Below are 13,482 nucleotides of genomic sequence, written 5' to 3' on the forward strand. Positions count from 1 at the left end.
TTTGTGTTTCTGGTTCACTGTTTTCAGCAGTGTTTTATAGTTTTTGGTGTACAAATCTTGCACTTCGTCTGTTACATTTATTCATAAGCATTTTATTCTTTTAGATGCTATTGAAAATGGAACTGCTTTCCTAATTTCATTTTTAGATTATTCATGGCAATTGTATAGAAATAAAACTGACTTTTATATAGGTCCTCTATCCTGCAACGCTGCTGAACTTGTTTATTGGTTTTAATGTGTTTTGGATTCCTTAGGATTTTCTATAGGCAAGATCATGCCATCTGAAAATATACATGGTTTTACTTCCTTTCCAATCTGGATGCCTTTTATTTCTTTTTCTTCCCTAACTGTAAAGGCGAGGGCCTTTTGTGGCAAAAGTGGGCATCTTTGTCTTACTCTTGATCTTAGGTGAGAAGCGTTCAGTATTTCACCATTGAGTATGATGTTAGTTGTGGGTTTTTCACAGATGCCTTTTATCACGTTGAGGAAGTTCTCTTTTATTCCAAGTTTGCTGAAGTTTTTATCATGAAAGGCTGCTGAATTTTGTCAGATGGCATCTCTTTGTCAACTGAGATGATCATGTGATTTTTGCCCTTTATTCTATGAATGTAGTGAATTACACTGATTGATTTTCATACATTGAACCAGCCTGGGATTCCTGGGATAAATCCCATTTGGTCTTGAAATATAATCCTTTTTATATATTGATGGATTCTAGTTTGCTAGTGTCTTGTTGAGGATTTTTGCCTTTGATTTCATAAAGGATGTTGGCCTGCAGTTTTCTTTTCTTGTGATGCCTTTGTCTGGTATTGGTATCAGGGTACCAGTGGGTCCTCATACAAGGACCTGCCTTATAGGATGAGTTGAGACGTGTTCCCTCTTCTTCTCTGTTTTAGAAGAGTTTATGAAGTATTGGTATTCATTCTTTGTTAAGTGTTCGGTAGAATTCACTAGTGAAGCTGTCTGTGTCAGAGTTTTCCTTTGTTCTCACTCATGTTTATAAAACCAGTGGCTAGCAAAAGGTTGGATGGGTGTTGGACACCTGGAAATAAGTGTTGGTCAACATGCAATAAGAGAACTTTTTATTTCACTAGGACCTTGATGTGTTCACTGGAAAGGCCTTCTGAGCACCTGTACTGACCCATTCCATGGAGTCACAGAGTCAGGTTAACCTCTCTTCCATGTAGCGGGAAGGAAACTGCATCCCCAGGTCTGGGGCAGGGAGGATACACTCACCGTCATCCAGAATGACCAACAGTGGAGCCAGGAGGTCACACATACCCTGGACATAGCCGATATCAATGTGCTGCCAGATGTAGCTACAAGAGAGACACAAGATGCCCAGTGATGGCCCCCACAATATGCCTCTCCAACCCCCTCCTCCTTTACCTCCATCCTGGTTTGGTCCCCATCTCTCACCTGGACCACTCCCTCAACCTCCTGCCTGCAACCCCATCCCCAGTCTCACTCTCTTCAAACATCCTATGCTCAGTCACCAGGATGTCCTTCTTAAAGCTCAGCTCAAGGAGACCACTACATGCTCAAAAACCCCACTGCATGACAGGACAGTGTCCATACTCCTTAACTGGGGGTGCAAGGAGTTCATAGTTTCCTCCCAATCCCTCTTTACAGTCTCACACATCACTTCCCAGTGCTTCTTCCCCTCCAGCTGCAGAGGTATTTACCTTTGTACAAATAAAGCATACATTCATGCCGCTGTGCTTTTGTCCCAGCAGTTTCCTCTGCCTGGAATTTCCATCTGTCCCTTAATAATAATAACTAATATTTACTAAGCATTTACCGTATGCTCTGTCCACTATACATGTACTGTATCATTTAATTCTCAAAATAATCATATGAAAAAGTTACTATTATTATCCCATTTCACAGGTAGGGGTAATGAGGCACAGAGAACCAAGTGACATGCACCAGGTCATACACCTAACAATAAATGGTAGAGACAGGATTTGAACCCAGGTGGCCTCACTCCAGAGTATGTGCTCTTAACTTCAGTGCTAAATGATTTATTTCTTCAGTGTCTTCTCTTTTTGCCAAAATTCATCTTGAAGGTCACACCACCGTGAGGCCTTCCATGATTTCTCCTGGTGCCATAACTAGGTAAAAGTCAGTCTATCCTTCCTTCCCCCCCAGCACTATTTAGTTTTAAGGTAGCATGCTATATTAAAGTTAATTATGTTTGTATCTCATCAACTAAATTTTGAGTGGCAGTAATTGCTTGGGAGACCATAAGACAGAATAGTTAAGAGGTGGTATTTATTAATAAGAACGGTTTGAACAGGGTTTGGCAAACCTTTTCTGAGAGGTCCAGATAAGAAGTATTTTCAGCTGTGTAGGCCATATGTTCTCTTTCTCAACTACATAACTTTGCAGAAGCAATCACAGATAATACGCAACCAAATGGGCATAGATAAATTCTAAAAAAAAATTTATTTACAAAAGCAAGTGGTAGGCTGGATTTGGCCCATGGGCTGTGGTAGTAGCTTGCAAACCCCTGAGTTAAAGTAGCATGTAAAGAAGTCCAGGATGCACTGTTGAGTGTAAAAAGCAAGTTGTAGAAAAACAGTTTATAGTATAACCCAACGCAGATAAACATTTTTAAAAAATTAAAACGTGTGCATTCATATCATATTATGCTATATATTACATAGTATAACTATATATTATATAGTATAATTACATGCTATATATTTATATAGTTATATGGCATTATATTACATTAAATATTAATTACTATCTAAATAAATATCAATATATTAACATGTGTATATTCATATTATACTCTATATTTATATAATTATATACTACATATGAAGCATAATTATATGTTATATAGTATAACATTGTATATTATATAATATACTATCTATTATATATGTGTATATATAGATATCTCATATATATGGCTTGGGAGGATATTCACTAAACTGTTAGCAGTAGTTTCTTCTTCTAGGTGAGTGGCATTAATGACTGGATATAAAAGGAGAAGTTTCTCTTTATACTTTATGAACTTCTGATTTCTTTGGTTGATTCAGGTTTTTAATAAGCATGGGTTACTTTCATATATCAAGAAATAAAATATTTACTATTTAATGAAAAGTAACAAGTAGCCCCAAATCCTGGCTTAAAGAAATAAAGCAGAGATTCTAGAGTCCGAGAGAAATGGGTGAGTTCCCGTACAGCCACTGCCCACCTGGAGGGACCCTGAGCAATGTGGTACCCCTCTGAGCCTCTATTTCCTCACCTATAAAAGGGAATAACACTTACCTCATAGGCTTGTTCTGAGGACCAAGTGAAATGATGTTAGTAAAGGGCTCAGGACAGTGCCTGGTATACAGTAGGTGCTTAATAAATGTTCTCTATTATTATCATTACTATAATTGTTATATAATTGTCAGGATGGGCTGGAATGAGATTCAAGGTGGGCATGGTGCCAGCTGCAGAGAGTGCAATTCTAAATGGGCTCCCCGTAGCCCACACCTGTGCCATCCCCTCCCAGTCCCTGACTGATCCATCCCCCCCACCCACCCCGGCCACCTGCACATGATGTTCCGTAGCTTCTCCAGGTTGGCGGGTGTGAAGTACCAGTAGTTGCGGTCACACCTCTGCACGTCCTTCTCGATGCGGTGCAGGTTCACCGTGTACAGATCCAGCAGCTCTGGCTGTGGGCCCCCAGGAAGGGAGGAAAAGAACAATTACACCCCAACTCCTCACAGAGGCTGTCTTCCAGAGATTCTCTTTCCTCCTCCTAGCCCTCTCCTGTCATCACTGAAAAAAACTTCCTCTACCTGGACCAGTCAGATGTTCGACTTTATTTTTGTTGCTATTGTTTCCTGAGAAAGCCTCTTTCACTTTGTATGTTGAAAATTCTCTTTTTTTCCTTTATAAAACAACACAATCCTGGGACTTCCCTGGTGGGCCAGCGGTTAAGACTCCACACTCCCAATGCAGGGGGCCCGTGTTTGATCCCTGGTCAGGGAACTAGATCCCGCATGCTGCAACTAAGAGAGCCTGCAGGCTGCAACTAAAGATTCTGCACACCACAATGAAGATCCCGCAAACGGCAATGAAAATCCCGCATGCCGCAACTAAGACCCGGCGCAGCCAAATATATTAAAAAAAATAAACCAAAAAAAAATAAAACAACACAATCCTATGAGATGTATAGAATTACTACCCCCATTTTATAGATGAAAAAAGTAAGATTGATATATATGTGTATCTATATGCTACAATATATATGTAGCAAACTAATAAAAAGCAAACAAAGAAATGAAAATACTTCTAGGAAAAACAAAATTTTTTGCAGGAAAGAAAAAACATATACAGGTTACTACATGGATTATGCATTAAATTCGTATAATAATATAACCACCGAACAGTCATTTAACTAAAATTACTATAACCATAGTGAATGGATGGGGATTGGGACGGTTTCACTCGTGTGGTGGGTGGGGGCGGGGGGGGGGGAAGGAAGAAGACCGAATCCTCTTCCTCCTCAGTGGGGAGTCAATAGATATCAAAAACTGAAGAAAAACAAAAAAAGATCAGTAAGTAGCAATACAAGTGTATTATTTACAGACATGAGGGTAAACACCAGATAATTGGGGCAGAATAAGTAACTACTACTGCCTCTGGGGAGAGCCTAATGGGCAGAGGTGGGGCGCACAACTTCCAGTGTTTGGATCCAGCCTTGTCTGACTGTTTGACTCCTTGTGATAGAAATAAAAAGTCCTTTAAAAGAAAATGGATATACAACACCTGGCCCAGAAAAACCTCCCTTTCAGTTGATGTCCTTTGCTTTGGGCTTTTTGGCAAGAAAGTAAAATATTTAAAAGATTTTGGACCTGAGTGTAAATCAGGATGCTCACCATCAAGGTTTCTATTGATCGCTATGGGCTGAGCACAGAGGCCTTGACTCACTAATTCTGAAAACAACTCAGGGAGGAAGGTACGAGATAGATAGGGAAACTAAGGCTCAGAAAGATAAAGTGATGGACCTAAGCTGGGATCTGAACCCAGCACTGTTTGTCTGCAAAGCCTGTGTTCTTTAAGTATTATATTATCTTCTCTCCCAAATGGGTTTCTACAGTGAACCCTCCGTGAGGAAAAGGCAATGAACCAGAGGTCGTTCTGGATAACTGAGGTTTGTGGGACACTCCCACCCTCCTGAGGCTGCAGAAAATTGAGTGGAGGAGAATCCTGGTGACTTACAGAGTAGGTGACGCCACTAGAAGACACAGGGGATGCCTCGTTGTTGGCAGAAGTGGTCACGGCCAGAGAAGCGAGCACAGGGAAGAGACTTTCCATCTCGGGCTCCTCTGAGAGGTCGTCCTCACTGCCCACCTGGCTCTGCTTCCCCACCTCGATGCCCCTCCAGCCCTCCATCGCAGGGCCCTCCCTTTCGGGCAGAGCTACATCCATACTGCCAGTGATGGACACGAACTCGTCCATGCTCCCGTTGGCCAGGAGGTCGCTCTCCAGGCTGTCCTGCACAGCCAGCTCCTCACGGGGGACCTCATCCCGGGAAGTGGTGGCCTCGCTGCTCTGCCCGTCATCCACACCGCTGTCCCTGGGTCGAATCACCAGTGGGGCAGGGCGCTGGGCGTCCATGACGCTGTCCTCCGTGCTCAGGCTGGGTTCTGAGTGCTCCGAGAGGCCCGAGGAGAAGTTGTGGGAGGAAGGGTGGCCGGAGTCTGGGGAACAGGTGCCATTCACCAGGTTCCCATTGGGGATCTTGGGCTGCTTCTCCTCCAACCTGCATTCCGCCTCCACCTGCTCCACCTCGTCCACAGACTCGAAGACCTGCAGACCAGGTGCACAAAGACAGATGGACTAGGATGTCTATTGTGGTGCTACTTCCAGCAGCAGCCTGAATATCCATCCACAGGGGACTGGTTCAAATACGGAACATGCCTGCAGGGGAACACTATACAGTCAGTAAAAAGACTGAGGCAGAGCAAGGTGTAATATATGCTCCCATGTGTAGAAAATAAAAAATTGCTCCATATGCACACATAAGCGTAGAATAATCCAGAAAGAAACAAGGAAGCATTGCAGTTGACTCTGAGGAAGAATATCTTTTATCATACAAAATTATGTGCACATAATTGTTTAAAGTAAAAAAATTAGTTAACCACATAAGGAACAGGCTAAAAAGCATCCGTGTGGTGGACTATTATGGCTCAATTTTCAAAATTAGTTAGATGCATATGAAATATCATGGACAAGTCTCCAGGACACATATCTAAGATTTATTTGTGGTTCTTTGTGTCTGTAGGCCATATCCCGTCAAGGCAGACTGTATAAGATCATGTCCCAAGATCACTTGAAATATTTCTTCTGTGTGGTTATGTCACCAACTTGATTTACTGTTAATTTCATGTGCTTCTGGTTTTAAAAAGATTTCTTTTCGATTAAATTGCTTTTGGAGTTAACTTACCTAACTCCAAAGTCAAAACTAGAAAACAAAGTACATTCAGGGAAATGTAGCTTCTTTCCCTGTGCCCCTCACCCCACTTAAGTAACCATTTGACCAGTTTCTGGTTTATCCTTCCATCATTTTAGAAAATAGATGCAAATACATACATATATTAATATTTCCTCTGTTTATGCAAAAGGTGACATACTTTGCACATTTTTTCACTTTGTTTTTTTCTTTAATATTGAGTGAGAATGTGTTAACTTTTCTTTGCACTGAATGAAATGAAAGGCTGTTGAACAATACATCTGATGGTATTTATTTAGAAATTTTAAAAGATTACTAAACATCGCAATATATTACATACTGTCTATGTATTTCTGTGTATGTAAAGGCATACAGAAGGGTCTGGATGGATACACAGCAAATTGAAGATAGCAATGTTATTTCTAGGGAGGGCACGTGGGGATTAGGGATGGTCAAAGCCAAATTTAGTTTTCTCTGTAATATTTTAATTTTTTTAACAGGCAAAAGAGATTCATGTATTACTCGTGTAGGTAAAACTTCAATTTTTAATGCTAGCATAAAAAGCTAAAACAGATCAACCATGAGTGACCTGTATATGAGGGACCTCCAGTCCCGTTATTCCAGGTTGGAGGGAGGGGGATGGGTGGGGAGGGGCGGAGCCTCCGGGAGGTCACCTGTGTGCTGCTGCTGGAGTCGCTCTGCAGGCGGATGTTCTGGCGGCCCGAACTGCAGCTCTGGGAGGACTGAGAGAAAAAGGGGTAGGATGGAGTGAGGGTGAGGCTGCATCCGGGTTCAGGGTCCCCACATTGAGCTCAGGAGGGGCTGCTGGGCTGGAAGTCAGTAAGTGTGGTCTTATCTCTGCCCCTGACTCAGGCAAGTCCCTTCTCAGGGCCTCAGCTTCCTACCTATCAAATAAAAGTGGGGCGGCGGCTCACTCCCTACTCCCTGGAGCCTCCTCGGAGGCCACAGCAGCCACTGGACCTCCACCTCCCACCCACAACCAGAGAACCCCACCTTTAACTGCTCTGCACTTGAGACTTCCAACTAATATTTTAGTTCAACTCAAAGGACTGGTTGTATGCATGTCTATGTTCTACTCCTTCCCTGTATACGTGCTTTTTGCCCTATAACTTCTAGTTTCTGTCTATCCTGATGCTAAGCTTGGCCAAGTGACCTGCTTTGGCCAGTGGGGTGTTAGCAAACTCGACAGGGCAAACACAAAAAAAATGCTTGTGCCTTTCTGCTTTCTCTCTTTAAGATCTGCTTTCACTGCGAGAACATGGCCAGGCTAGTCTGCTGGAGGATGAGAAGTGAGGAGCAGGGCCGAGTCACCCCAGATATGTGAGAGGCCAATGAAGATCAACAAACCTTCTAGCTGAGCAGAACTGCCCGGCTGACCCACAGACTCATGAGTAAAAAACATATGTTTACTGTTGGACATCATTGGCTTTGGGGGGTTGTTTGTGACACAGTATTAGTGTGGCAATTGATGGATTTACCACTGGTGAAGGGAATTGACTTTCTTTTCATCCCCTGCTTTGGGATGCTAAACTGGAGATTCTATCAGGACAGATATGTCTGACCTGGTCACTGGAGCATTCTTGACATTCCTGACAGTACCTGGCACATAGTAGGTACTCAACAGCATTTGCTGAACAAATGAAAGTCTAACACTGTGCTGGGCACTTTATATATGCTAGCTTGTTTGAGTGGTACACAAATCTCCCCTATACAAATGATCATTCCCATTTCATAGATGAGGAAACTGAGGCCCAGAAGTAAAGGTGCTTGTCTGAGCCCCAGAGCTAAGAAATGAAGGGGCTGGAGTTTGAAGTCAGGTCTGTCTGACTCCAAAGTCACCTTCCACCTAAGAGCCAGGGGTGAGACTCTGTCCCAAGGCCCCAAACACCCAGCCCTCACCCTTCCTACAACAGCCTGATGGAGCAGAGCCCCGCCCCATGCTCCCTGAGGGGAGCCACCCGTCACCTCATTGCTGATGGTGGAGTCCCGGTGCATCATCCGGTGCAGGTGGCTGTCCAGGCTGGCCCCCGAAGAGCACTTGGCCAGGGCGGCCGCGTGGGATTCCCGCTCCCTCTGCCGCACAATCGCTTCACAGCCCAGCCACTCGGACATGGTCTGCGCATAGCAGGCATGCATCTGCTCGTCCACCTGCCAAGGAAGATGCACGGTCACCTGGAATGGTGGGATCCCAGGGGACAACCAACCCAACCCAGAAGATGGTGGCTCTGACCTGGGACCCTGAGCCCTAGAAACACCCATCCAACGTTCATGGAGTTAACATCCAACAGACGTTAACTGAACACTACGTGCCAGGCACTGGCTAGGCCCTGGGGATACACAAAAGTGAGCAAGCCAACTTCTTTCTTTCCATTTTTCCCTCCTTCCTTCCTATCTTCCTTCTTTTATTCATTCATTCATTCATACACTTATTCAAGTATTTGTTGACAACTTACTCTGTGCCAGGCAGTATACTAAGCCTTGGGGATACTAAAGTGAGCAGACTGTTCCTTTCCTTCTTTATTACCTTCTTTTCCTTTTTCCTACTTCATTCACTCATTCATTCATTCACTTGTTCATCTAAGTTGATAAGCACCTACTATGTGCTAGGCACCAACCTAGGCATACGAAACATAAGATGAGCAAGATGCCTCATTTGTCCATTCCTCCAGTCACTCAATGCACTTACCAGGGGCCTCCCAGGTGCCCAGCATGGGGGTAGGTGCTGAGAACACAAAGATGAATAAAAGTGACCCTTTCCTTTACTTACAGCAATGGCTTTAGAGAAGGGCCACAGGTTTCTAGTGTTTCCCTTGTGAGATTTCAGCAGAGAAGATCGGAGCTTACTTCATTTCTGTGTTGCACAGCCCAGGTAACTGAGGTTCTGAATCTGCCAGACCTCTGGGCACATGTGGGGCAGACAAGCTGACGAAAGGGTGTGAGGGGGCAGGAAGGAGAAGAGGGAGGGCAGGGAGCCTGCCCCATGCCAGGGTTAGGAGGGGCGGGCATCCTTTAGCTAGTCAGGACTTCCAGAGAGAGGACCTGGGTCCACCCTGCCCAAGCCTGTCATGGGCAGCTCCCTCCCACTGACCTCCCGAAGACTCATCTAAGCCCACTTCCCTGTTCCCACTGCCATCCTAGGCTAGGCTTCCAGGACCCCTCACACAGATGAGCTTCTTTCCTGGTACCTGCTTGTCCCAGCCTGGCCCCTCCTGTCCATCTCCCACTCTGCAGTCTTCCTCCTGTTTCCTCTCCAGCCCTGCTTCTCACTGCTGCCCCCACCCGCCTCGTCCTTTTCGTCCCAGCTACCCACATCCGCACGCCCTTCCGCCCCTCCCCACACAAATGCACACAGACACACACACATCGCATCATGCAGGCGTCTCTCTTCCTAGAAGCCCTTCCTCAGTCTCCTCGCCTGGAAAGCAACCTCTTCAAAGAATTCAGGTAGGCTTCTGCCCGGTGGAGGTGCCTCCTCTGTGCTCTTAAAGCCCCTGAGTTTGCCTCCATCTGATTTTGCATGAACCCCCCTAAACTGGCAAAGACCTCATCTAATGTACCTCTGGGTTCCCAGTCCCGAGCATGGGGCCTGCCACACCGGAATCCTCATGCTGGTCCTGAGATCATTTTCGACAGTTCGTGGCACAGCCTCAGCATACGGAACCACAGTGTGAGAAAGTCTCCATATTCAACTTTTCTGATTATGAGGAAGGCCAGTCTGGCACTACCGTGTCTTTAATCCATCCTTAATACCTTATAATCTCCCTTCTAAACAAAGAGAGAGAGGCCTCGGGCAGCCTGTGACATCTAGGTAGAACTGAATTATTTCATTTTGTCACATTCTATTTATTTTTGGAGTTTCCTTCTCTTTTGGCAAGTCATATTGGTTTTCCATTGATGGCAGGGATATAAAATGCCTTTTTAAATAAGTTATATAAATTTTTAAGTGAATCAATTCAGAGACAAATACTTAGTAAATCGTAGCACGGATGGTACACAGACATGGAGTGTAAAGTATGAGTGGGTTTTGAAAACTCAGTATGAATAAAAGAATGTAAAATATCTCACTAATAATTTTTATATTGAGTACATGCTGAAATGGTAATATATTGGATATACTGGGTTAAATAAAATGTTATTAATTAATTTCACCCTGATAAAATGACATAGAACCACACACACACACACACACACACACAGAGGAGCGGATGCAAAAACTAATGAAATCCTAGGTTGTACTGTACCAATGTTAATGTTCTGTTTTTTTGTTTTTGGGGGGTTTTTTGGCTGCGAGGCCTTTGGGATCTCGGTTCCCTGACCAGGGATCGAACCCAGGGCCCCGGCAGTGAGAGTGCCGAGTCCTTACCACTGGACCGCCAGGGAATTTCCTTAATATGCTGGTTTTGATAATACACTATATATAATAGTTCTATAAGATGTTTCCATTGGGGGAAGCGGCGTGATGGGTACCTAGGACCTCTGCATCACAACTTTTGCAACTTGGCATGAACTTAAAATTATGTTAAAACTAAAACTTTAAAAATATTAATTGTGTCTGTTTCTTTTTACTTTTTAAAATGTAACTACTAAAACATTTAAAATTCCATATGTGCTACAGTAATGAAGACAGTATGGTATTACCTGAAGATTACTAATTATAGTGTGGCATTAGATCAAAGGCACAGAATAGAGAATCCAGAAATAGATGCCACTCTATAAGCCCCACTGATTTTTTCTCCTTCACTTTTTTTAAAATTGAGGTATAGTTGATTCACAATATTACGTAAGTTTCAGGTGTACAACACAGTGATTCACAGTTTTTAAAGGTTATACTCCATTCATAGTTATTATAAAATATTGGCTGTATTCCCTGTGCTGTACAATATATCCTTGTAGCTTATTTATTTTATACATAGTAGTTTGTACCTCTTAATCCCCACCTCTATCTTGCCCCTCCCCTCTTCCCTCTTCCCACTGGTAACAACTAGTTTGTTCCCTATATCTGTGAGTCTCTTTCTTTTTTGTTCCATTCACTAGTTTGCTTTATTTTTTAGATTCCAAGTATAAGTGATATCATACAGTATTGGTCTTTCTCTGCCTGACATTTCACTAAGCATAATACCCTCCAAGTTCATCCATGTTGTTGCAAATGTACCCCAAATGATTTTTCACAAAGGTGCAGAAGCAGTTCAATGGAGGAAGGATAGCCTTTTCAACAAATGGTGCTGAAGCAACTGGACATCCAGAGGCAAAACCCAAACCAAACCAAACCAACAAACAAAAACTCTTGACTTAAATGACACACCATATCCAAAAATGAACTCAAAATGGATCATGGACATTTTAGGAAAAAATAGGAGAAAAACTCTTCAGGATTTGGGGCTGAGCAAAAAATTATTAGACTTGACACCAGAAGTACAATCCCTCAGAGGGAAAATTGATACACTGAACCTCCTCAAAAATCTAAAAATTTGTTCTGCAAAAGACCCTGTTAAGAAGACAAAAAGACAAGGTACAGACTGGGGGAATATATTTGCAAATGACATATATGACAAAGAATTAATATCTAGAGCATAAAAAGAACTCCCAAACTCAACCATAAAAAAATGAAACAATTCAACAAGAAAATGAACAGAAGCCATGATCTGACATTTCACTGAAGATTCACAGATGGCAAGTGAGCACGTGAAAAGATGTTCAGTATCACTAGTCAATTGGGAAACGCAAATTAAAACCACAATGAAATACCATGTACACATTCCTGTAAGTGGCTAACATAAAAACCAGTGATAACACTGGTGAGGATGCAGGTGTGGATTGCTCCTACAGTGCTAGCGGGAAGATAAAATGGTACAGCCACTGCAGAAGTTTGGTGGTTTCTTATAAAACAAAACAAAGTGTGAACTACCATCGGGTCCAGCAACTGCATTCGAGCATTTATTCCACCTTATGCTCACATGGAAACCTGTATATGAAGGTTCACTGCAGCTTTATTTGTAATCACCAAAAAACTGGAAACAACCTGCCTATCCATCAACAGGTGGAGTTAAACTGTGGTCCATCCATACTGTGGAACACTACTCAGCCGTATAAAGGAATCAAGAACTGATACGCACAGCAACTTAGATGAGCTGCTACAGATTTACACTGAGTGGAAAAAGTCAATCCCCAAAGGTTATACACTGTACGATTCCATTTCTACAACATTCTTGAAATGACAAAGTTATAGAAACAGAGAATAGATCAGTGGTTGTCAGGGGTTAGGGATGGGAGTGAGTGGGAGGGAGGGAGGTTTGGCTATAAAAGGACACGAGGACCCTAGTAGCACTGGAAATGTTCAGTATGTTGACTGTGGTAGTGATACACAAACCCACACGTGTGATAAAATTGTAGAGAACTAAATAGACACACACACGAGTACAAGTAAAATGGAAAGCCTGATTAAGATTGATATATATATATATATACACACACACATACATATGTATAAGGACGTATTATACAGCACAGGGAATATGGTCAATATTTTATAATAACTATAAATGGAGTATAATCTATAAAAATTTTGAATCACTATGTTGAACACCTGAAACTAATATAATATTGCAAATAAACTATCTCTCAATTAAAAATATATACATATTTATTGTAAACAACAAAAAAGAAATGCAATAAAATATGGACTTTAATGTAAAAATAAAGATTGATACATTGCCAGTATATCTATGTCAATGTCAATACCCTGGCTGTGATATTATAGTTTTGCAAGAAGTTACCACTGGGGGAAGTTGGATAAAGGATGAGATATCTCTGCATTATTTCTTACAAGTGCATGTGAATCTATCACTACCTCAAAATGAAAAAGTTATTCAAAAAAATGACATCTGTGGCGTTTGTTGTGTTTCTATTGGACTGCGCTGCCCCCAAGCTTCCTGACTCCCCAACATCTCCCTGCCCCACCTTGGTCCACCATGGGACCAGAGCTCCCCCAGCCCCAC

The 13,482-nt window shown here is 42.8% G+C and overlaps 1 protein-coding gene across 1 annotated transcript in view; it reads right to left on the bottom strand.

Annotated features, from left to right (window-relative positions):
• SGSM1 (small G protein signaling modulator 1) overlaps positions 1-13,482 on the bottom strand; it is an 80,450-nt gene that overhangs the window by 12,451 nt on the left and 54,517 nt on the right. Inside the window, exons 17-21 of the mRNA XM_027124449.1 lie at positions 8,453-8,635; positions 7,141-7,209; positions 5,233-5,823; positions 3,556-3,680; positions 1,237-1,319 (exon numbers count right to left, since the gene is read on the bottom strand). Coding sequence (XP_026980250.1) covers positions 1,237-1,319; positions 3,556-3,680; positions 5,233-5,823; positions 7,141-7,209; positions 8,453-8,635 — 1,051 coding nt within the window. The remainder of the gene's footprint in view (positions 1-1,236; positions 1,320-3,555; positions 3,681-5,232; positions 5,824-7,140; positions 7,210-8,452; positions 8,636-13,482) is intronic.

Source organism: Aethalodelphis obliquidens, unplaced genomic scaffold (genome assembly GCF_003676395.1).
Source record: "Aethalodelphis obliquidens isolate GAN/ISIS:26980383/991018 unplaced genomic scaffold, ASM367639v1 scaffold28, whole genome shotgun sequence".
In the NCBI taxonomy this organism is placed as follows: Eukaryota; Metazoa; Chordata; class Mammalia; order Artiodactyla; family Delphinidae; genus Aethalodelphis; species Aethalodelphis obliquidens.